This window comes from Zonotrichia leucophrys, chromosome 21 (assembly GCF_028769735.1).
Source record: "Zonotrichia leucophrys gambelii isolate GWCS_2022_RI chromosome 21, RI_Zleu_2.0, whole genome shotgun sequence".
NCBI lineage: Eukaryota > Metazoa > Chordata > Aves > Passeriformes > Passerellidae > Zonotrichia > Zonotrichia leucophrys.
The window spans coordinates 442,486-467,080 of NC_088190.1; the positions used below are offsets into that span (position 1 = coordinate 442,486).

Genomic DNA, 24,595 nt, shown 5'->3' on the forward strand with positions numbered 1-24,595 from the left:
GCGGTGCGGGATCGGGGAGCGCTGCGGGATCGTTGTTGCGGGATCGGTGGTGCGGGATCGGTGGTGCGGGATCGGTGGTGCGGGATCGCTGGGGCGGGATCGGTGGTGCGGGATCGCTGGGGCGGGATCGCTCCGCGCCCGCCGGTGCCCGGTGGTGGGCGCGGGACGCCTGGCATCGTCCGCCCGCTCCGGCCCGGGGCTGGAGGGCGGCCGGACGCCCTCGCCTGGGATCCCCGAGCCCACGAACGTGGTGCCGCGCACCACCCGGAGCGCCGAGGTCGCACGGATACCCCGCCCGACCCTCTCGAAAGGATTGGCCAGACCCGGACCTGCAGCTCGCGGGATCCATGCCGGAGGGTCCCCAGCAAACCCACCGGAGCGCCGAGAAATTCGGCGGAAATCCCAGCCGGAGCTTCTCCCGAAAGGAATTCTGCCCAGAAATCCATCCCCGAGCGTTCTCCCAAAAGCAATTCGGCTGATAAATCCATCCCGGAGCGTTCTCCCAAATGGAATTCTGCCCAGAAATCCATCCCGGAGCGTTCTCGCAAAAGGAATTCTGCCAAAACCTCCCGGAACTTTCCCAAAGAATTCGCCGAAAATCCATCCGGACCTTTCCAAAAGGAATTCTGCCCATAAATCCATCCTGGAGCACCAAAAGGAATTCAGCTCAGAAACCCATCCTGGAGCATCTTCCCAAAAGGAATTCGGTCTATAATCCCATCCTGGACGGTTCTCCCAAAAGGAACTCGGCCCAGAAACCCCATCCTGGAGTTTTTTCCCCAAGGAATCCAGCCAACAATCCCATCCCAGAGCGTTTTCCCGAGTTTTCCCAAATGGAATTTGGCCGCCGCACCGGCGGTGATAAGGGTGCAGTGAGATAAAGTTGGTGGTTGCTGTTTAAGCATTAACAAAAATCCCCGGAGTTGAAGGGTTCCAAAGGGTTCCCCCTTCCCAGCTGGGTTAAAGATATAAAAATAAACGGGAAAAAAAAATCAAATGGGACAGAAACCAAAATCTAGGAGTGGTGGGAAATGGATCAAGGGAGCAAAGAGCAAAAGGTGATGTGCATGAGCAGAAAAAAAAGAATATTTATAGAATAAATGCTTTAAAAGGAACTAAACTGAAGGTTTCTGACTGTGCTGTCAGTGCCTCGCTGCATGGAAATATAAACAATAAAAACGAGAAGTTAATGACAAAAGGTAAATGCAGACTCAATATTTCTGTGCTGGAAAAACCCCCCAGGAATTACAGCCATAGGAAACGAGAAACCCTTTTTATTTTCAGGTGGCTGCTGAGAAATAAACACAAAATGAATGCTCTGGATCAAAATAGTCAGAGAATTCACATTAGAAAGTTTGAAAGAGCTGAACACAAAGGGCTTGAGTCACTGTTGCAATTCAGTCTTGCAGGACCACGGAATTTGCAAAGAAATTGCATAATTTAGCAGGGATATCAGTGTTTCCATGGGTAAAAAACCACCCCGGTAATTATGGGGTTGCCGGTTGCCAGAAATTCCTGGGAAAATGATGTAACAGCTGTGAGGGAGTTGGATTAACTTTGAGAATTACAGGAGGAGAATATAATTAATACAAATCAACGCGGGGCTGTGGAAATCACATCTTGTCAAAACAAATTGAACTGATGGCATGTTTGAAAAAAAAAAAATCAGATTTAGTGAACACAAATAACAGTGATGTAAGAAACACCATAAAAGATGTGGTGTGACAAATCCACAGGTTATTTTTGGAGGTTTTCCTGGGGAATCTGCTGGGATCAAGCTGGGGTTGACAGACACACTCCCATTTGCGTTTTGCCCTTGCAGTAGCAAAATATTCCCCAAAAAGGAAGGTCAGGCCACACTCACCAGGAGAGAGCAGCTGAGAACGGATGTGCCACAACATTTCTCCCCATTTTTGACCTTTAAAGCAGCTCCTTTGTGCCCAGAACCCATTAACCCTTCGTGGCCCAGCACAGCAGCAGGACCCCCCTCGGGAGGGCCCCCACCACAAATTCCCTGATTTTCACACAGCTGGGACACAGCCCAGCACCTCCTGCCCATGGCCAGCAAACAGCCCCAGCCGTGCTCTGTGCAGGAAATGTGATTCCTCTCGGATCCGTGGCTAACACGGTCAGGCCGTGACCACGACGTGCTGCTCCTGCAGCTGGATCCAAATAAAACCTCCCAGCTCAGAGCAGGGGCACAAACGCAGCTCCTGCTGCTGTCACAGGTGCTGCCCGCTCGCTGGGACAGCAGTGACACCAGCAGGGCTGGCAGGGACAGGGGGCACTGGGGCCACGGGGGGCTGACCTGGAACAGGGGCTGGGCACAGTTCGAGGGATAAAGTGGGGTTTGAAATAAATAGAGGAAGTTAAAGGCTGGGCAGAGTTAAAGGAATAAAGTGGAGTTTAAAGTAAATAAGGGAAGTTAAAGGCTGGGCAGAGTTAAAGGAATAAAGCGGGGATTTATTAAAAGGCCTTAAAAGGATACACCTTGGGCAGAACAAGAGCTTGGCTGAGGTTACGCCCAAGACGGACTCTGAGTCATGGTTTTTCACCCTTTTATAACTTTTGGTCCATTTCTATATCGGGGCTCACTGTCCAATTCCAGCTCCAGGTTCTACAGTCCCACTCTGCCAGTTTGCTCTCCTTCATTCTCTGCTGTTTGCACTTTTTGAGCCTTTTGGGCCCTTTTGTTGTTTACACTTTTTGGGCCTGAAGCTGCAGCAGCACCCTTGGTTCTGGGGCTGGAAAATGATTGTTCTGTGTGCCTGAGCTGTGAGGAGAACTTGCTGACACTTTATATGGAGTTCAGGGTTGCCCAACATCCTTTGGGGAAGAGCCTTTCCCTGATCTCCATCCCAAACCCTCCCTGACACAGCCTGAACCTCCCCTGGCTGCTCAGGAGCAGCCCCAGGAGCCAGGGCAGGGACAGTGAAGGATGCACCAGGCAGGATCCAATATCCAAGAAAATGTCTTTATTGTACACGTTGGCTTCTATTGCTTGTATCCCCTCCCCAGCCCCATGTAGTGCAAAAAATTCAGAGAAAACAGAGTTCCACATAAATAAAGGTACAGAGAAATCAAAGTGACGACGCTCGGACATGGATCTGGACCAGGTGTGCCCAGCAGGGAGGCCCAGGGAGCCCCAAACCAGGGCAGGGGCTCCAGCCTGGCCCTGCTGGGGAGGACCCCAGAGCCCGGAGCCCCCCGGTTTTGGGGATGCTCCTCTGCTGGGAGCTCAACAAGGAACATCTTGGGCGAGACAGCACGGACTGAAACTGGCAGGGAAGCCACAGAGTTGTTCTCCTCCCCTCAGACAGCACAGACAGACAGACAGACACAGACAGGCGTCCCCTCCTCCTCCTCCTCCTCCTCCTCGGCAGGGGACGGGCAGCACCAGGAGCGATCCCACCCTGGCACGTGCCAGGGCAGGCGCTGACACCTCGTGTCCACACAGTGTGGGTCGGGGGGCTGGGGACCCCCAGAAGGTGCTGGGGGGTTGTTTTTGCCCTTTCCTGCATAGTTTGGGCAGCACAGACAGGAGGTTCCCTCTCGGCCGGGTTCCCATGGGTCGGGCTCAGTGGGATATTGCTCAGGAGCCAGCCAGGGGACACAGGAGCCACTCTGCCCTGTCCCTGCTCCTCAGGAAGCAGCATCTCCTGCTGCCTGAGAATTCAGGCCCACAGGAACCACAGGAGTGAAATCTGAGCTCTGTGAGTGAGAAATGGGGAGCAGGGGGGGGAAAAAGGAGGAAGGAACGAGTTCCAAACAGTTGGACCATATTTCCAATGCTACATTTGAACATTTGGGCACATTGAGGTACCAGTGGTTGAGTCGTTCCTCTCTGGTGTGCAGAGCACCTGAGCTGCGCCTCAGCTCACGGCTCACACACACAGCACACCCTGAAACACCACAGCACGGGGCCCTGGCTCTGGACAGGCCTCACAGTGCTAATTTAGCCAAGCTTTAGCTCATTAGAGGGGTTGTTTAATTGCCAGGGAGTCGCTGATTGGAAAGGGTCCCTCCCGTGCTGCTTTTGGCATCTCACACATGCACACACCCCACCCATCCAGAGAGAACCTCCAGGGCACAGGAATCATCTCCTCAACAGACGAGAGAAGGAACTGCACCCCTCCTGCTGCCTGGAGAGCAGAGGGATGGGGAGTACCAGGGCAGAGTAAAAAACAAAGGGATATGGAGTCATATTAGCGTTCAAATAAAAAAAGGCAAATAAAAAAATTAATACCCAAAAAAGTAATGCCAGGCAATCCCTCTTGTTCAGAAGGCCGGACTGTTCTTCCTCCAAGAACTGATTCCTTTCCACAAACCCAGAGTCTGCTTTGCAGAGAGGGGAACAGCAAACCCAGGGAGTCCCAGTCCGGAGCCTGGGCCAGCAGCGATGGCAGCGGTGCCACCAAGGTCCCTGCGCCACCACGCTCAGCTGGGACCCCGGGGGAGCCCTGGGGGGCTCAGGAGCCTCCCCACACTGCAGGGCTGGGCCTGGGCTGGGCTTCTTCTCTTGCTGTGGTTAAGGCATCAAAGAGACGCCCTCGGAGCGGGGCAGCGTCCGGAGCGGGGCACACGCCTCGGGCTGAGCTGGCTACAGTGACATTCAGAGTGGGGGTCACACACTGTCCTCCGGGGCCACCACAGGGCTGGCAGTGCCACCACAGGGCCCCACAGGGCTGGCAGTGCCCGGTGGCACGGCTGGAGCACGGCAATCCCAGAAGCAGCAATGGTTTGGGGTCCCCCTTGCCCAGAGGAGCTTTTGGGGGTGCTGGATGAGTCTGGCTGCAGGCAGAGCCCCCTGTGCCCTGCCGGAAGCACAGCTGGTGGCCCCATGGGTGTCCCCAGAGCCCCCTGTGCTCTGTGCCCTCCTGGAAGCACAGCTGGTGACCCCATGGGTGTCCCCAGAGCAGGCAGAGCCCCCTGTGCCCTGCCGGAAGCACAGCTGGTGGCCCCATGGGTGTCCCCAGAGCCCCCTGTGCCCTGCCGGAAGCACAGCTGGTGAGCCCATGGGTGTCCCCAGAGCCCCCTGTGCTCTGTGCCCTCCTGGAAGCACAGCTGGTGGCCCTGGTGGCCCCGTGGGTGTCCCCAGAGCAGGCAGAGCCCCCTGTGCCCTCCTGGAAGCACAGCTGGTGGCCCCATGGGTGTCCCCAGAGCAGGCAGAGCCCCCTGTGCCCTCCTGGAAGCACAGCTGGTGGCCCCATGGGTGTCCCCAGAGCCCCCTGTGCCCTGCCGGAAGCACAGCTGGTGGCCCTGGTGGCCCCGTGGGTGTCCCCAGAGCCCCCACAGGGCCCGGCTGGCTCAGGCGCTGTCCCCAGGCCCCGGGGCACGGCCGGGCTCGCTGTCAAAGGCTCGTGGAGGACACGGAGAGCGTGGGCGAGGAGGGCGGGGGGAAGTTGAGCAGCTCCAGCACGGCCACCCCCACGCTGCTGCGGCGGGTGAACATGCACGAGGCCGCCACCCACTTGTTGGTGCGCGGGTTGTACTTCTCGATGGAGTTGAGGCTGGAGCTGCCGTCGTTGCCGCCCACGGCGTAGAGCCAGCCGTCCATGGCCACCAGGTCGTGGGTGCTCCTGCAGGGAGAGCAGGGGGTGAGGCTGGGGGTGCTGGGGGGGCTCAGCATGGCAGGCACCCCACAAACAGCCCGTGGAAATGAACTGTTGGGGCACCAACAGGCAGAGCACAGCACAGAGCCACTGATGTCCCCCTTCAGTCTGAGACTCTCATCCAAACTTCATCAAATACCAAACCCCATCAAATACCAAACCCCATCAAATACCAAAACCTCATCAAATACCAAACCTCATTAAATACCAAACCCCATCAAATACCAAACCCCATCAAATACCAAACCCCATCAAATACCAAACCCCATCAAATACCAAACCCCATCAAATACCAAACCTCATTAAATACCAAACCCCATCAACTACCAAACCCCATCAAATACCAAACCCCATCAAATATCAAAACCTCATCAAATACCAAACCCCATCAAATATCAAAACCTCATCAAATACCAAACCTAATCAAATACCAAACCCTCTGAGCCCAAAATCCTCGGGATTGCAGATCTTAATTCCTCCCACAGCCCAGCAGCAGCATCTCGGTGGGCTCAGCCAGCTCAAGCCCTGGTTCTTTACGGCCACACAAAGTGCAGAGGATAAATCCCTGTGCAGAACATCCCTGCTGTGCCCTCCTGGCTATCTCTGCAACCCCTCTGATCATGGCACGAGCGTGCTGAGCCAGCCACAAACCCCGACACCCCAATGTGCCTGTGCTTTGTGGCACAGCAAGGTGAGATCCCCGCTCCTGAGGCTCCACAGGGCTCAGCCCCTTCCTCACCTGCGGATGTTCATGGGGGCCACGCTCTCCCAGGTGTTGGATTTGGGGTTGTAGCGCTCCACGGAGTTAAGGCAGCTGGTGCCATCATTGCCCCCGGCCACGTAGAGCATCCCCTCGAGCACGGCCACACCTGCACTGCTCCTGCGGCTCAGCATGTTGGCAATGGGGCTCCAGGTGTTCATCTGGGGACAGGGAGCCCATCATTGCCACCCCACACAGCCGTGCCATGTTGGCAATGGGGCTCCAGGTGTTCATCTGGGGACAGGGAGCCCATCATTGCCACCCCACAGAGCCCTGCCATGTTGGCAATGGGGCTCCAGGTGTTCATCTGGGGACAGGGAGCCCATCAGCCACCCCACAGGGCATCTCCCACTCATCCCTGCCAGGTCAGTCCTGCTCTGGCCACAGAGTCCTGCCATGAAAACCCTTTTGGGGGCATCACTTTGTTCCTCCCCGCTGTCCTGCAGTTGGCAGCAGCAATCTCACAGCCTGGCTCAGAGAGCACAGCAGCAGCTGGCAGGAGCCATCCCAGGGGCACAGAGATGCCCGTGCCAGGCCACCAGTTGTGCCCCAGCTGAATGCCAGCCCAGCCTCAGGGACTGAGCTGTATCTATTTCCAATCTGTGTGAGTGCAGCTGGGGCTTTGCAGCTCAGGAAAAGCCTCCAGGACCTTCCCTTTGATCTCTCTGCAGTGACCGACCCTGGTGGGCAGAGCTGTGTCCCCAGCCTGCCACACTCCCAGCCGAGCTGGGAACAGCTCAGGGCATGGACAGGACCCTGCTGCCCTCAGAACCACGGGCAGTGGGGCCAGGGGCTGTTCTGGTATCCAAACCTCACAGGGAGCTCTCACAGAGCAGCTTTGGGTCACTGTGCTCAGGAATCCACCCTGGCTGCTGTGTCCCTGCTGATCCCCCTCCATCCCCCAGCCATGCACGGTGGCTTGAGGCCTTTCTGAAGAGGGGAGGAGCACAAGAGTCACCCAAACCTCCCTCCCACACTTACCTGGGGCTCGTACTTCTCCACCGTGGCCAGGTGTGACGAGCTGTCGTAGCCCCCCACTGCATAGAGGTTGCCTTCTGCAAAGACAGAGAACAGCATGAGCTAAAAACACATCCCTGTCCCACTCACAACGCCACAGGTGCCATCTGGGGTGCCCACACAGGTCCAGGCTGAGCCTCAGCACAGGTGCCATCTGGGGGTGCCCACACAGGCTGAGCCCCAGCACAGGTGCCACTCTGGAGGTGCCCACACAGGCTGAGCCCCAGCACAGGTGCCACTCTGGTTAAAATTAGGGAAGTTACATTTCGATAATTAGCACGGACTGAGTTATAAGAATTAAAAATACTTTTTAACACATTGTTAAAACAAGGAGAAGAGAATTTACTTTCTTTTAAAGCTTGACACAGTTCTTTTATATCACGGTGAGAAAGACTTTCAAATCGTGGATTTACATCATCACGATTATACCTTACAGGTAATGCAAAGAGTAGTTTCTTTGAATTTAAATATTTTTTAAAATTTTGATTAATATTAGACTAATTAGGTAATCGTAATGGAGGGTCAACTTTTAATTTAGATTGTTTTTTACTTTTTTTTTCTCAGTACTATTGTGTCTGAATTGGAGGAGCAGGTAGTATTACTATTAGCTGTTTTGGGAGTTCTTGGCAGAGGTGTTGCAGAGGGGGCAGAACTGGAGCAGAGCAGCACAAGGAACCCTCAGGAGCCTGCCCAGGACCCCCCAGCCCCCTGGCAGCACCCACCCAGCGTGGCCAGGACCCCCTGGCAGCACCCACCTAGCGTGGCCACGCGCACGTAGCGCCTGCGGGTGCTCATGGCAGCGATGGACGTCCAGGTGCCCGTCAGTGGGTCGTACCTCTCTGCACTGCAGGGACACAGGGACAAAGGTGGGACACTGGGAAAGCCCAGGGCAAAGCTCCTGGACACAGGGAGCTCTCACAGATTGGGGACAGACAGGGGAAATGCAGGGGGAGCTGCCACAGGCTGGGTTCTGTTGGGGCCGAGGGATACAAAGTGGGGAGAAGGAGGTGTGTCACAGACATCTTTTCATTAAAAATCTTTCCTTAAGATTTTTCCTCCTGAGAAGCTGAGAGGCCTCAGGAACAAAATGCAAACAATGATTATCTGCTGCTGTGGAATGCAACAGGTGCATCTGTGATTGGTCTCATGTGGTTGTTTCTAATTAATGGCCAATCACAGACAGCTGGCTCAGACAGAGAGCCGAGCCACAAACCTTTGTTATCATTCTTTGCTATTCTATTCTTAGCCGGCCTTCTGAGATGAAACCTTTCCTTCTATTCTTGAGTATAGTTTTAATGTAATCTATATAATAAAATAATAAATCAATAAATCTGAAACATGGAGTCAGATCCTCATCTCTTCCCTCACCCTGAGACCCCTGTGACCACCGCTGTCACAGAGGTGAGCTGTCAAACATCTGCTCAGGCTCAGGAGCAGGGAGGATGCAGGCAGGCATCCGTACCTGTTGAGGCACGAGGCCCCATCGTACCCCCCGGCAGCGTAGAGGAGCCCGTGCAGGGCTGCCACCCCCAGGCAGCTCCTCCTGGTGCCCATGGACACCTCGGGCTGCCAGCAGTTGGTGACAGGGTCGTAGGACTCCACGGTGGCCAGGTCAGAGGTCCCGTCGTAGCTGCAGAGGGGGAGAAGAGGCTGCTCAGGGAAGCTGTGCCTGCCCCTGGATCCCTGAAGTGCCCAAGCTGGACGGGGTTTGGAGCAAACCGGGATGGTGGAAGGTGGGATGAGATGAGCTGTAAATTCCAACCCAAACCAGTCTGGCACTCTGAGGGAAATGGGCAGTTCAGGAGGGGGCACTGCCCATGAGGAATGCCCATGGAGCAGGTCACTGCTGTGGGGTCAGTCCTGCTCCTGCCATGAAAACCCTTTTGGGGGAACCTCCCTTCTGTCCTCCCCTCTCTCCCACAGTTCCCAGGAGGAATCTCAGCTGCCTGCCCCAGAGAGCCATCCCAGTGTCACAGACATCTTTTATGGAAAATCCTTTCCTTAGGATTCTTTCTCCTGAGAAGCCAAGAGGCCTCATAAATGAAATGTAAATATTGATTATCTGCTGCTATGCGGTGCAACAGGTGCATCTGTGATTGGTCCATGTGGTTGTTTCTAATTAATGGCCAATCACAATCCAGCTGTCCAGACTGTCTGAGTAAGGCACAAACCTTTATCATAATTTCTTTTTCTATTCTTAGCTGGCTTTCTTATGAAATCCTTTCTTCTATTCTTTCAGTATAGTTTTAATATAATATATATCATAAAACAATAAATCAGCCTTCTGAAACACGGAGTCAGATCCTCGTCTCTTCCCTCATCCTAAGACCCCTGCGAACACATCCCAGGGGCACAGAGATCTGCATGATCAGACAAGGGGCTTTTCCAGAGCCACCCCAGACATCCAGGACCACTCTGCCCATCCATGCCCCCGTCCCCGTGCCCCCTTACCCGCCCACGGCGTAGAGCTTGTTCCCGATGGCGGCGACGCCGACGCGGGCGCGGCGCGTGGACATGGAGGCCACCATGTGCCAGCGGTCCGTGCGTGTGTCGTAGGCCTCGCAGTCGCCGTGGATGGCAAACAGGCTCCCTCCACCTGCTCGGGGAGGGCCAGTGTTGGAACTCAGGGCATCCCTCCTGTCGGGGTCTCTGGCTGCTCACAGTGACCCCAAGAAAAGCTGGAAAGGCTCTTTTCCCAGCCTGGTGCTTGAAGAAGGAGTCAGAGCTCTTAATTTCTCAGTCTCAAGGTTGTTTATTGTACCTGATCAATAAAATTCTTTCTCCTGCCCTGCCAAGGTCCACTCAGCAAGACAGTCAGAGGCACTGTGCCTGCCCCCGGGGCGGTGTTGTCTAACATAGGTGATAGGTATTGGAAAGTAATTGTAAATATTGTACATGTAGTTTTTAGTATAAAAAGATAACACATCCCTGGGGGCAGGCACAGTGCCTCTGACTGTCCTGCTTAGTAGACCTTGGTTGGACAGGAGAAATAATTTTATAGATAAGAAACAATAAGCAAACTTGAGAATTAGAACAGAAGAGCTCTGACTCCTTTGACCGCTGGGCTGGGAAAAGAGACTTTCTAACGCATCTGGGGGTCACTGTGAGCAGCCAGAGACCCGAGAGCTGAGGGGAGCAAACACAGCCCAAGCTCCCGGGCTGGGGCAGGGACTGGGGCAGGGATTGGGGCAGGGATTGGGGCAGGGATTTGGGGCAGGGATTGGCAGGATTGGGGCAGGGTTGGGCAGGATTGGGGCAGGGATTTGGGGCAGGGATTGGGGCAGGGACTGGGGCAGGGATTGGGGCAGGGATTTGGGGCAGGGATTGGGGCAGGGACTGGGGCAGGGATTGGGGCAGGGATTGGGGCAGGGACTGGGCAGCGATTGGGCAGGGACTTGGGGCAGGGATTGGGGCAGGACTGGGCAGGGACTGGGGCAGCGATTGGGGCAGGGACTGGGGCAGGGATTGGGGCAGGGACTGGGGCAGGGATTGGGGCAGGGATTGGGCAAGGGGACTGGGCAGGGATGGGGCAGGGACTGGGGCAGGGATTGGGGCAGGGATTGGGGCAGGGATTGGGGCAGGGATTGGGGCAGGGATTTGGGCAGGACTGGGCAACTGGGGGCACTGGGCAGGATTTGGGCAGGGACTGGGGCAGGGATTGGGGCAGGGACTGGGGCAGGGATTGGGGCAGGGACTGGGGCAGGGATTGGGGCAGGGATTGGGGCAGGGATTTGGGCAGGGATTGGGGCAGGGACTGGGGCAGGGACTGGGGCAGGGATTGGGGCAGGGACTGGGGCAGGGATTGGGGCAGGGATTGGGGCAGGGATTGGGGCAGGGACTGGGGCAGGGATTGGGGCAGGGACTGGGGCGATCAGGGATTGGGGCAGGGATTGGGGCAGGGATTGGCAGGTTGGGCAGGATGGGGCAGGATGCGGATTGGGGCAGGGACTGGGGCAGGGACTGGGGCAGGGATTGGGGCAGGGATTGGAGCAAGGATTGGGCCAGGGATTGGGGCAGCAGCAGGCCTTACCCACAGCGAAGAGCACGGTGCTGGCGCCCTCGCAGCGGCGCGGGCGCGTGCGGCTGTTGCCCAGCACCCCTCTCTGCTCAGGCATCAGGTGGTACTTGAGCGCCTCGATCAGCAGGTCCTTGCACTCCGAGTGGTGCCGCACCAGCAGCTCCGTGTCCACGTGGCTCATCAGGAAATCCCGGCTCAGCAGCGGCAGCCGCACGCACTTCATCAGCTGGGGGGACAGCAGAGCAGGGAGTGGGACAGGGGCACTGCAAGGGGACAGCTGAGAGCAGGGAGAAACTCCTGGGGCTGCCCCATCCCTGGAACTGGTCAAGGACAGCTTGGAGCAGCCTGGGATAGCCAAAGGTGTCCCTGCCCATGGCAAAGGAATGGGGGAACTGAAAGGGGACAGGCTGAGATCAAGGAGAAACTCAGAGCATGGCCCTGGGGCTGCCCCATCCCTGGGAGTGCTCAAGGACAGCTTGGAGTAGCTTGGGATAGCCAAAAGCGCCCCTGCCCATGGCAGAGGGTTGGAATGAAATGGGATTTAAGGTCCCTTCCCACCTGGACTGGAAGTGGTAGGAGAGGGACCTGCTGCTCCTGCCCTGTCCTGCCGCTTCCTCCAGCCCAGGATCTTGGAGATGGTGGGCACAAGCAGCCCCCTTCCAGCACTCTCATCTTTTCCCAGCCCACTCTGAGCCCTTCCCAGCCCACCCTCAGCCCGTTCCCAGCACCTCACCCTGGGCACGTGCTGTCTCCTGCTGTCCACGTCGTGTTTGACCCAGCTGAGCACAGCCCTGTACACCTCCTCCTCCGAGGGCACGTTGAGGCTGTCGCTGGAGATGAGGTCCAGCACCTGGGGAGGGCAGAGCTGCTCGGTGTGGAGGCACTGCCAGCTCCCAGCACAGCGAGCAGCAGTGCCAGGGGCACAGCTCTGCCTCCTGGACGTGCTGGGGGCTCCAAACAGCGACTGGGTGCCCCAAAGGCAGCAGGTGCAGCTTTGTGGGGACATCTCTGACCATTCTCTCTCCCTGGCTCTTCCTTTCCCCTCACTGTGGCTGAGGCTGCTGCAGTGCCTGACAATTCTCCCTGATGTCAGTGGCAGCAGGGAGATGACTCTACTGGCGTTTGTCCCTTCTGTATTTCCTGGGACAGACCCAGCAGCCCTGGCTGCTCCCAGCACTGTCCCTTCACCTGCCAAGGGCTGCAGAGCTGCAGCAGGGGCAGATGGGACCCTCCCCTCATTGTCACCTCCCCCTGCCCTGGGGATGGGTGACAGAAACCCATCCCCTCAGTGCACATCCCTCAGGCTTTATCCTCACACACAGAGCAGGACAAGCTGTGCTGCACCCTGACCTGCACATTGCCAGCAGGGCCTCTGGCACAGACATCTTTTATGGAAAATCCTTTCCTTAGGATTTTTTCTCCTGTGAAGCTGAGAAGCCTCAGGAATAAAATTATCTGCTGCTGTGGAATGCAACAGGTGGATCTGTGATTGGTCTCATGTGGTTGTTTCTAATTAATGGCCAATCACAGTCAGCTAGCTCGGACTGTCTCGGTCAGTGATTTATCATTTCTTATAATTTCTTATTCTATTCTCAGCTAGCCTTCTGATTAAATCCTTTCCTTTTAGTATAGTTATAATATCTATCATAAAATAATAAATCAGCCTTCTGAACGAGGCGTGTTCGCTCAATAACAGCTGCTTGTAAGGAGCTCGCTTGGATTTTGGGAGGGCAAACTTAAATTCATTTTGCTTGGTTTTTCTTGCTAGACCATGATGCAAACTTAAATTAATTTTGCTTGGTTCTTCTTGCTAGACCATGATGCAAAAGGCACAAGGGTTGTTTTTTGCTGTTTATAGCTCAGTTTTCATTATTATTTCATCTTTCCCTTACTGTACGCAGTCTCAATCGTGCCAATGGCGTCTTTGCATGGAGACAACACTCTCGTCTGTTCCCTCATCCTGGGACCCTGTGAACACCACTGTCACAGGCCTCACCTGTTTGAGGGGCAGCAGCATGAACTCCTCAGTCTTGGACACCTCCACGAAGTGCTGGAGCACGTACTTGTGGGCAGACTTGAGCAGGTCGCTGCACGAGTGGGTGTCAGCAAAGCCCCGGATGCCCAGGCAGTTGGAGGGGTCCAGCTGGCTGAGCAGGAACTTGCAGCAAGCATCCCTCACACCATTGAGCTGAAGCAGGCTGGCAGCAGGGAGAAGGGTCTGGCAGGGTGGAAAAGAACGGGGCAAAAGGGAGTTCCCAGGGCAAGGAAACGATTTCACCCTCGTCCCACTGCGAGGCACGAGCAGAGCAGGTTTAGTGAGTGAGCACCTCCAGGCACAGAAAGGACAGAGCACTCCTGGTTTCTAACATGAAGAACAGCTGGGGAGGACACCTGTAACACCCCCAGGGCCAGGAGAAGGGCAGGTGCTCAGGAACAGGGCTGGGAACTGCACAGAGCTTTAAGAAATAACCTCTGGGAAGGGAATCAACTCCCTGAGCACTGCCAGCCCCAGAAAGGACAGAAAGGACAGAGCACTCCTGGTTTCTAACATGAAGAACAGCTGGGGAGGACACCTGTAACTCCCCCCAGGGCCAGGAGAAGGACAGATGCTCAGGAACAGGGCTGAGAACGGCACAGAGCTTTGAGAAATAACCTCTGGGAAGGGAAGCAGCTCAGCTCCCTGAGCACTGCCAGCCCCAGAAAGCACAGAAAGGACAGAGCACTCCTGGTTTCTAAGGCGGAGAACAGCTGGGGAGGACACCTGTAACACCCCCCAGGGCCAGGAGAAGGGCAGGTGCTCAGGAACAGGGCTGGGAATGGCACAGAGCTTTGAGGAGCCACCTCTGGGAAGGGAAGGGAAGGAGCTCCCTGAGCACTGCCAGCCCCAGCTGCCACCACAGCACAGCTGGCAGAGCTGAGCAGGACAGAGGAGTCCCAAAGAGGAAAATGTGGAACAGAACAGCTTTGTGGAGCAGGGGGAACAGCTCCTACCTGCACATTGCCCTCTCCCACCACGATCTCAGCCGTGTAGGCGTACTGCACCAGCTGCTCCAGCGCCTGCGGGTCGATGTCGTGCAGTGTCACATGGGTCTGGCGGCTCTCACTCATCTCATCTGGGCCAAAGGACACCCAAAATGAGCAAAAACCCCCCAGCAGGGCTGTTCCCCCACAGGAGGATGAGTGGGAGCAGCTGCATCCACCTCTGCATCCCAGCCTAGGGAGGGTTTCTGTCCAGCTCTGGGGAATGGGGAGCAGGACTGGAGGGGGACACCAGGGTCCTGGGCAGGGAGGGACACCAGGATCCTGGGCATGGAGCTGTGGGCAAAGGGAATCAGGGAAGGGAGGGGAATGGAGGATTAAACCATGCATGGAACAAGTGGTTTGTTTCTGGAAGGTTTCCTGCCCAGCTCTAGGGATTGGGGGGCAGATCTGCAGGACGGGGGACAGGATCCTGTACAGGAGGGGGACACCAGGATCATGCACAGGGGCAAAGGGACTCAGGGAAAGCAGTGGAATGAGGAATATTCCTGCTCTTGCTGACACATGAAAGGGCAGGGCAGTGAGAATGGGAAGGGGACAGAGCAGGGAGGGGATTTGGAGAGGGGAGGGATTTGGAGAGGGGAGAGCTGCCAGCCTGTCCCTGGGGAAGAGAGGACTCTACTTGCTTGTGAACATGGCGTGGAAGTAGGGGCTGCACGACGCCAGCACCACCTTGTGGGCCTTGATCTCCTTGGTGGCCACGTGCAGGACGATGTCGCAGAGCAGCCCGCGCTGCCGCATGCGGTTCATGCACACGAAGGCGTCGTGGTAGTGGCGTTTGGAGTTGTGGGAGATGCTGTGCCCGTCGCGGTTCAGCAGCTGCACTGCCCCCTCCATGGCTGCGGCGGGCACCGGCGGGGGCAGCGCCCTCCCGCCGCCTCTGCCAAAGGGCAAACAAAGGGTTAACGGCGGCAGGGGGCTGCAGGGTGGGCGGGGGTACAGGGGAAACGGGGGATTCGGTAAATGGGCTCCAAAGGAGTCACCTTGGGCGGGGCAAGAGCCACAGCCAAGGTGGAGCCAAGGTGGACCCAAAACGGAACAAAGATGGGCACAAGGTGGACCCAAGGTGGATCCAAAATGCACCCCAGATGGACACAAGATAGACCCAAAATGGATCCAAGGTGGACCCAAGGTGGATCCAAAATGCACCCCAGATGGACACAAGATAGACCCAAAATGGATCCAAGGTGGATCCAAGATGGACCCAAGGTGGACCCAAGATGGACAGTGTGTCACGAGTTTTCAGACTTTTATAAGTTTTGCTCCATGTCCATATTGGGGTTCATTGTTCAATCCCAGCTCCAGGCTATGCAGTCCCACCCTCCCAGTTTGCCCCCCTCAATTCCCTGTTTGCACTTTTTGGGCCTGGAGCTGCAGCTTGGTTCTGGGGCTGGAAAAGGATTGTTTTGTGTGCCTGAGCTGTGAGGAGAACTGCTGACACTTCACATGAAGCTCAGAGTCACACACCAATGCAGCACGGAATGAGGAAAACATGAAAGCTCAAACTTAAGGCATCAATGCAGGCTCTAGCCCTGGGTGATCCCTGTGGGAGCCACCACAGCTCAAGCACCCTGTGCTGACAGCGACCCTGACAGCTCTGACCAGGCCCTGACAGGGAAATGTCATCTGCTGCAAACAAAGAGGGGAAATTCAGGCTCAATATGGGGAAGGAATTCTCCCCTGTGAGGGTGGGGAGGCCCTGAATGGATTTCCCAGAGAAGCTGTGCCTGCCCCTGCATCCCAGGCCAGGCTGGATGGAGCTCAGAGCCCCCTGGGATGGTGAAAGGCATCCCTGCCTATGGAACCAGATGATTTTCACACTCCCTTCCAACCCGAACCATTCAGTGCTTCTAGGAAAACAAACGCTGCCTGCTCAAGGAACATTTATTCACGCAGAGATTTCCTCCCCCTGCTGCTGTTTGCATGCACAAGGCCTTTGTGCTGGCGCTGGGGGGGCGAGCAGGGATGACTGAGCAGCAGGAGGAAGGAGGGGGAGGCAGCACAAGCAGCTTGAACCCGTCCCGAGGCTGCCAGCTGCCCCCGCATCCCTGCGGCGAGAGGATCCCCTCGGCCCCCGCTCCTGCACGCCTCCAGCAGCATCACCCTGAGAGCCCCAAAATAGCAAAGCAGCATCGTGGGCCTGCTCAGCACGGCTGCAGCCCGCCCTGCCTTTCTGTGGAGCAGTCATAGTGAGAGGATCCCCTCGGCCCCCGCTCCTGCACGCCTCCAGCAGCATCACCCTGCCAGCCCAAAATAGCAAAGCAGCATCGTGGGCCTGCTCAGCACGGCTGCAGCCCACCCTGCCTTTCTATGAGCAGTTATAGTGAGAGGATCCCCTCGGCCCCCGCTCCTGCACGCCTCCAGCAGCATCACCCTGCCAGCCCAAAATAGCAAAGCAGCATCGTGGGCCTGCTCAGCACGGCTGCAGCCCGCCCTGCCTTCTTATGGAGCAGTTATAGTGAGAGGATCCCCTCGGCCCCCGCTCCTGCACACCTCCAGCATCACCCTGAGAGCCCCAAAATAGCAAAGCAGCATCGTGGGCCTGCTCCTGCTCAGCACGGCTGCAGCCCGCCCTGCCTTCTTATGGAGCAGTCATAGTGAGAGGATCCCCTCAGCCCCCGCTCCTGCACGCCTCCAGCATCACCCTGAGAGCCCCAAAATAGCAAAGCAGCATCGTGGGCCTGCTCAGCACGGCTGCAGCCCGCCCTGCCTTTCTGTGGAGCAGTTGTAGCACGTACGGAGGCCGGGGGAGGAGTGAAAGATGAATAAACATCCTTTAGTTTCCTGTGCGGGGAGAGAACCTGCAGTGCCCTTTGCTGCTGGCATCACCCCGGTGCCATGAGGTCCCTGCTGCCCTCCAGAGGGACAGCAGGGTGGCACCGTGCCCTCAGGGTCCCTGCTGCCCCTGGCACAGGCAGGGCCTGCTGGTGCCCTCCAGAGGGACAGCAGGGTGGCACCGTGCCCTCAGGGTCCCTGCTGCCCCTGGCACAGGCAGGGCCTGCTGGTGCCCTCCAGAGGGACAGCAGGGTGGCACCGTGCCCTCAGGGTCCCTGCTGCCCCTGGCACAGGCAGGGCCTGCTGGTGCCCTCCAGAGGGACAGCAGGGTGGCACCGTGCCCTCAGGGTCCCTGCTGCCCCTGGCACAGGCAGGGCCTGCTGGTGCTCTCCAGTAAGAGCCCAGGAGTGTGGTCCTGTCCCCCAACATCCCATTTTGGGAAGCTGCAGCATCCCTGAGACATCCCATCTCCTAATTGCCATCTGCTGGCTGAGGTGCCCACAGAAAACAGGGTTTTTGTTATTTACATCCCTGCCTGGGCTCCAGAGGGGCAGGTTGAGCTCCAGAGGGGCAGGCACAGAGCCCAAAACATCTGTGGGCTTGATTATGAGCCATGAAAAAATTTACCAACCTTAGATGAAGATCAGCAAGCCACAACAGTTTAAGTAGAATAATAGTGAAGTTATCACGGGGTGAAAAAGCAGATTTTGGGGTTTTTAGAATGGGGGTTCAAGGGGGCAAGATGGAGGGAACTGGGTGTGTCCAGCCTTTCTCCTTCTTCTTCTTGGCCTCCATCTTCTGAGTGATGGTGGCACTTTTGGATTGGTTTAGAGTAGGAGCTCACTGTCCAACATAGGTGATACGTATTGACAAGGAATTGTAAACATTGTACATGTAGTTTTTAGTATAAAGACATAACACCACCCGGGGGCAGGGAGAGTGCCTGGAACTGTCCTGCCAGACAGACCTTGGCAGGACAGGAGAAAGAATTTTTTATAGATAAGAAACAATAAACAACCTTGAGACTGAGAACTGAAGAGCTCCAACTCATTCTTCAAGTGCTCAGGGTGGGAAAAGAGACTTTCAACATTTCTTGGGGTCATTCTGACAAGCTAGAAATCCTGAGACTGCTCCCTGTGCCCTGTGCCACCTCGCTGGCATCGCCAAGCATCCCTCATTTCCCTGGTAAAACCCCATTTGCAGGAAATGAGGCTCTGTGGGGTGTCACTAATGGGGAACACCGGGGACAGAGCAGCAGAGTCAGGGCTGCACGGGGGGCAGGCAGCACAAACCCATCCTGTGGGCAGCAGCAGCAGCACTGCACGTGTCCCCACGGGCTGGGACGGATGTGCTGCCTCCCCTGGAATAACTCTGAGCTTGTGGCACACAAAAAAACCCCAAAAAAACAAGAAAAGGAGGCGTTTGTTTGTCTCCTCTGCGCCAGAGCGTGGCCGTGCATAACAGCTCTGTTAATTAATGCAAATGATCCCTGCCCAAAGGGAGGCCTGTTCTCCGCACACAAAAACACCATATTTTGCTGGGAGCGAAGAGAAGTGTGCAGAGCAATAAACAGAGCATCCTCCAGGGAGAGGCTGCGAGGCTGCCCTTTCCCCAGGAAGGAATGCAGAATGGCTTTTTGTGGGCAGCCTGGAGGGGCATTCTGTGTCTGGCTAAAGAGCAGGGCTGGGAGGCAGCAGGGCCACATCCTGTGCAGCTGCTGCCGTGGTGGGGACAGGGAGCAGGGCACAGCCCCCCTGCCCTCGGGCCTGGCACAGAGCCAGGCTCCAACCCATCCCCTCCATCCCTTTGTGCCTCCTCCCTGCTGGAAAAGCAGCTCCCACTCAAGGGAGAAGGCACAAAGCCCTCGGTGGCACTCAGTGGCACTCAGTGCTCTCGGTGGCACTCAGCAGGAACCCAGCATGGCACAGCAGCACAAACAGCTCTGCCAGGTGGCACCGTGGGGCCAGGCCCCCCTCCAGGGCTGGACCCCCCAAAATGGCACAGCCAAACCCCACCTGGGATGGAGAAAATGCCTGGATCCCTGGGGAGGCAGAGCATCACAGTGCAGCAGCATTTCTCCATCAATAATCAAGTGCCAGGGCTGTTTGCACAGCCACAGCAGATCTGCACTGCCCTTACCCCTCAAACTGGGATATCCCAAATTATTCCTTCTTCCAGAGGGAAATAATAATAATAATTTCTATTTTGCAATTATAAAAATAATTTATATTTTACAATTTATTACAAAATAAATTTATTACAAAATTGCGCTGCCACCTTTCCCACAACCAACCCCAGCAGGGAGGATGGATGGGAACCATTCAGCTGTGCCTGTCCAGGAGCCAGATGCCAGGCAGGCACTGAACCCAGGCAGCTGTCCCCTGCAGGATGTGTCACCCAGTGCCACTGACACAGAGAACCAAACGCTCTGGGGTCCAGCCCTTGCCCAGCCTGCAGCCAGGGAGCTCCCACAGGCACTGACAGCATCAGCAGCTCCTTGTGAGCTCAGCCTGGAAAGCTGAGCCTGGGAAAGCGGAGCCTGGGAGAGGCAGGGCTGGCAAGCAGCAGAGGGAGGGAGCTGCTCTGGCACCAAGGGGATGCTCTGAGCTGCAGATCCCCATTGCTCCCCACAGCAGAGTTTTGCACCTGTGCAGAGCTCAGGGCTGAGATTTTGGATGGAAGTGGCAGCAAGGGAGCTGTTCCTCCTGGAACCAGCCCTGCCCTTGGGAGGGAGCAGGAACTGGGGAGCTGGCAGTGCCAGGGAAGCCGGGGACACAAGAACACACAAATGTGAACAGCAGGGGCAAGGAGCACAGCCTGGCCCTAAAAACCCCTCCAAAGCTCCTAAAAACCCCTCCAAACCTCATATCCTCCATCCCCTGCAGCTCCCTGGCACGGCTGTGCTGCCTCAAGGCAGGGCAGGGCAGCACAGACAGCGCTGACTCTGCAGCACTGAGAATCCCCAGCTCCCAGGAGGGCTGGGGCTTTTTTATTTTTTTTATTTTTTTTTTTTTAATGAATTAGGCATAACTGACACGCACTGAATCCTCCTGTCTAGACATCTGCAGAGAAGTGACAAGCTGCCAGGGAGGATGTGGAGCCTCAGCAAGGGGGTGGGGAGGACAGGGAAAAGCTGCACTCAGCTGCCAGCTCCAGGCACTGCTGGCTCCAGGCAAGGAGGGCTCTCGGCACCCTGACCTGGGCACGGCCTCCCAGCCCCTCCTGTAATCACCACACTCTCCTAATTACAGCCTGGCTCCTCGTTATTGCCTGGGGAGTGTTGTTGGGAAGCTCCAACTGCTCTCAGTCACCCCAAAAACTGATCACGAGGCAGAGGCTCAATGCCTTGGGATATTCTGATATATCAGGGGGATGAAGAGCACCCTCACCATCCTCATCTCAGTGCCCACAACCTTGTCCTCACCTCTCCCAGGCAGCAGCTCCTCCAAACTCAGCTTTTGTCCTCAGCTCCAAGCAAGGCTCCATGCTTGAGGGGTTCCGAGGCATCTGCGCCAAGATTTGGGTCATTTTCAAGTGATTGCTGGTGAGGGTCAGCACTGAGGAGGTTTGGGACTGCTCAACTCCCGGGCTGGGGAGGAACAAGGAGTGGAAATGGATTCCTGCCAGAAGGTGCAGGTGCCAGCTGCACGGGGTTGGACTGCAGCTCCCAGAGCCCAGCACAGAGCGCACCACAAGCTGAGCAGGACGAGCCCTGTGGCTCTGAGAGGAGCTGCAAATGTGGGTCATGTCCTGATTCCCCTGCCCAGCGTCCCCAGCAGCAGAGCTGGGCACAGCTCTGGTCACCAGTGGGCATTGCCTGGCTCAGCCCTCTCACACCAAGGGGAAGGGACGGTTCCCAAAGCCTCCTCCAGCCCACACAGACCAGCCCAGCCCTGCACCTCCTGCTCTGAACCAGCTCTGAGCTTCTCTGGAGCAGTGGGAAAGCCTTTCCAAGGCAGGAAACAAAAGGATTCCCTCCCATCTCCTGCCCAGCAGCAGCACAGGCCACATCCCCAAACACTGAGCTATGTGACACCATGGCCTTGAGCTCAGTGGCACAACGAGGGCCTGCCAAGGCCAGCAGGCCCCAGCCCTTGGGAACTGCAGCTGGAGGAGCTCAAATTCCTGTCCCTGGGGAGCCACATCCTCCAGGGATGGTTACAGCAGCCCAGATGGAGCCTCTCAGGCCTCCCAAACCCAGGCTGTGCCCACACCCAGGAGGCAGCACTGGGGCTTCAGTGGGGCTGCTGAAATGGAGCAAAACAGGGCCCAGAGCAGCTCCCCAGCAGATCTGGACGTGGTGTTCATGAAATACAGCAAAGAATGGGCCCAGAGCAGCTCCCTGGCAGATCTGGAGCTGCTGTTCCTGACATGGAGCAGGGAATGGGCCCAGAGCAGCTCCCTGGCAGATCTGGAGCTGCTGTTCCTGACATGGAGCACAACAAGGGTCCAGAGCAGCTCCCCAGCAGGTCTGGAGATGGCTGTTCATGACACAGAGCAGGGAATGGGCCCAGAGCAGCTCCCCAGCAGCTCCCCAGCCCTTCAGAGGACGCCTGCTCTGATTTCCAGGCCGTCTCCAGCACCAGGCTGGCACAAGGCAGCAGGGCAGATGGTCACTGTCTGTGCTGGCAGAACAAAGCCCACCCAGTGCCACCCCCACGGAGCTGCCCCGGGCTGGCAGCAGGCACAGGGACCCCCCCAGCCCCCCGAGATGCCCGGGAGCTGCTCCCTGTGCATGCTGGGCTCCCCAGCCAAGGGAGCAGGTGCCTGGTCCGCCTGCCAGCGCCTGGTGTGCTCTGAATTAGCTGCTCTCTGCTGTGATTCATTAATCACTCAGTGCTCAGGAAGGAAACTCGCATCTCTACACCCAACATCTCCCCGGGTCTTACTCACTGCTCTGCTGAATAAAGGATTTCCAGCAGATGTTCGCAGGCCAGGGAGAAACTCGGGGTGCAGAGGGAACGGGGTTTGCTTTGAAAACCAAAAGGTTTTCATCCCTGAGGGGTCAGTGAGCCCCAAAACACCAAACCCGTAACAAACCAGCATGAGTGAACCCAAAACACCAAACCTGTAACAAACCAGCACCAGTGAGCCCCAAAACACCAAACCTGTAACAAACCAGCACCGGTGAGCCCCAAAACACCAAACCTGTAACAAACCAGCACCGGTGAGCCCCAGAACACCAAACCTATGACAAACCAGCACCAGTGAACCCCAAAACACCAGATCTGTAACAAACCAGCACCAAACACGAAAGGCACCCAGAAACACCCCCGTGTGCTGAATCACCCCAGAATCACCTCCAGCAATGCAGAGCCCCCCAGAAAAATGCTGTGGGACAGCAGGAAGTGACAGCAGAGCTGCACAGAGAGCCACCAAAGCAAGGCCACAGCTCCTGCGGGCTGGCACAGCGCAGGGACAGTGCAGGGACAGCCAGGGACAGCCACCCTGTCCTTCCCTGCCGAGGTGCAGGGCTCTGCTCCCCGGAGAGGGAGGTTTTGCTCAGCCAGCAGAACCAGCCCAGCTGCCAGCCTGGCCTGAGCTGCAGGACCAGCTCCAGCTCCAGCAGCACAGCGATGCTGAGGCTCAAGGAGAGCCCTCTGCCCCGGCAGCCACTGCAGAGGCCACCAAAAAGCTGCGTCCCACAAGTTTCCAGGAAGGAAAACGCCTCTCCCCGTGCCCTTCACTGCCAGCCCCGAGCCCCCGAGGGCAGGGGACACCCCGGAGCTGCGGCTTTCCCATTTCCAACGGGATCCGGCAGCACTTGGCAGAGGGCAGACAGGGGAGGGCACAGGGATGCTGCCGGCCCGGGGTGATGCAGAGAGAGCGGCCGGACGGGCTGGGGAGGGCACCGGCCGCTCCGAACCCCTGCAGATGTTCGGGAACCACAGCGGTTGTGCCAAACCCTTCGGAAGGTGCGGCGGGGTACCCCGAAAGCAAACTCGCTCTGCCAGGAGGGATGTGCAGGGGCAGCGCCGGCAGTGATGGAGCGGCGGCTCCTCCGGGGTACCCCCATCATCCCCGGGGACCGCTCCGGTGTGCCCCCATCCCGTTATCCCTTCGGTGTGCCCCATCCCCGGTGTTCCCCCATCCCCGGTGACCGCTCCGGTGTGCCCCATCCCGTTATCCTTCCGGTGTTCCCCCATCCCGTTACCCTCCGCTCCCGCTCCTCCCGCGGCCCGGCCCTGCGGGAAGAGGGACAGCGAGAGAGAGAGAGAGAGGAGGAAGAAGAGGGAGAGGAAGAGGCAGCCGGAGAGGAAGAGAAGCGGAGGCGCGGGCGGCAGGGCCGTGCCCCGGCGGTACTCACGGCTCCGGGGCGGCCACGGCCCGAGCCGGGCGATGCTGCGGGTCCCGCTACACCCGCAGCGGCCCCGCGCCGGGGATTCGGGGCGGGCCGGGGGCGGGCAGGTGCGGCGGCGTCTCCGGGGCTGCGGCTTCCTCCGTCACCCGGAATAACCCCGCGGCGGCCCGGCCCGGCCCGGCCCCGCACGTGTGGCCGTGGGTCTGTATGTCCGTGTGTCCGTGCGCGGGCCCAGCGCTCCGAACCCAGCGGCACCGGCCCCGCTGCGGGCCCGGCACCGGCACCGGCACCGGGGGCGGGGCCAACGGGCGGGGGCGGGGCCAAACGGGGAATGAGGCGGGGCGCTAAGCAGAGGCCACGCCCCCGCCACCGAGCGCCGCACAAAGGGTGAGGGGCGGGGCTAATTCGGAGGCGTGGCCAGTGCTGGTGGGCGTGGCCTGAGGGGTGTCCCGAAATAATTTATGCAGGGAAAGAGTTTTGGGGTCATGGAGAGCAACCTGGGGCCAAGAGCACCGTGTCACCACCCAGAGCACCGAGTGCCGCCTCCAGGGATGGGGACTCCAACACCTCGCTGTGTAGCCCCTGCCAAGGCCTGGTCAGCCTTTCCAGTGAGAAATTCCTGCTGGTGTCCAACCTCAAACCAGCCCTGGTGCAGCTTAAAACTCTGTCCTTGTGTCCTGTCACTTGTTACGTGGGCAAAGAGACTGACCACTACCTGCCTACAGCCTCCTGTCAGGTTGGTGTGCAGGGTGAGAAGGTCCCATCTGAGCCTTCTTTTCTCCAGGCTCAGCTCCTTCATAGAACATGTGGTGCAGACCCTTCCCCAGCTCCATTCCCCTTTGTCAGACACACTGCAGCCCCGCAGTGTCCTTCCAGTGGACACACTGCACCCCAATATCCTTCCAATGGACACACTGCACCCTGATACCCTCCCAGTGGACACACTCCAGCCCTTCAATGCCCTTCCAGTGGACACACAGCATCCCAATGCCCTCCCAGTGGACACACTGCAGCACCCCCTGTGTTCTCCCCAAACTGAGGGGCCCAGAACTGGTCAGGGCACTCGGGGCACG

General features: G+C 57.5%; 1 protein-coding gene across 4 annotated transcripts; it reads right to left on the reverse strand.

Annotated features, from left to right (window-relative positions):
• Window positions 1-2,960: 2,960 nt before the first annotated feature.
• KLHL17 (kelch like family member 17) lies at window positions 2,961-23,811 on the reverse strand. 4 transcript variants are annotated; one of them, XM_064730546.1, is made up of 13 exons: window positions 22,115-22,643; window positions 20,646-20,728; window positions 15,073-15,326; window positions 14,399-14,520; window positions 13,404-13,625; window positions 12,141-12,257; window positions 11,420-11,633; window positions 9,841-9,985; window positions 8,852-9,019; window positions 8,145-8,233; window positions 7,354-7,427; window positions 6,352-6,533; window positions 2,961-5,579 (listed from the first exon to the last, which is right to left on the reverse strand). In XM_064730546.1, the coding sequence occupies exons 1-13, from the start codon at window positions 22,265-22,267 to the stop codon at window positions 5,351-5,353; spliced, it is 2,052 nt and encodes a 683-aa protein (XP_064586616.1). In that variant the 5' UTR covers window positions 22,268-22,643; the 3' UTR covers window positions 2,961-5,350. The 4 variants fall into 4 exon arrangements, with proteins under 4 accessions (XP_064586616.1, XP_064586617.1, XP_064586615.1 ...); XM_064730547.1 differs by lacking the exons at window positions 20,646-20,728; window positions 22,115-22,643 and adding an exon at window positions 23,529-23,811; XM_064730545.1 differs by lacking the exon at window positions 22,115-22,643 and having other exon boundaries at window positions 20,646-21,594.
• Between the last annotated feature and the right edge of the window lie 784 nt (window positions 23,812-24,595).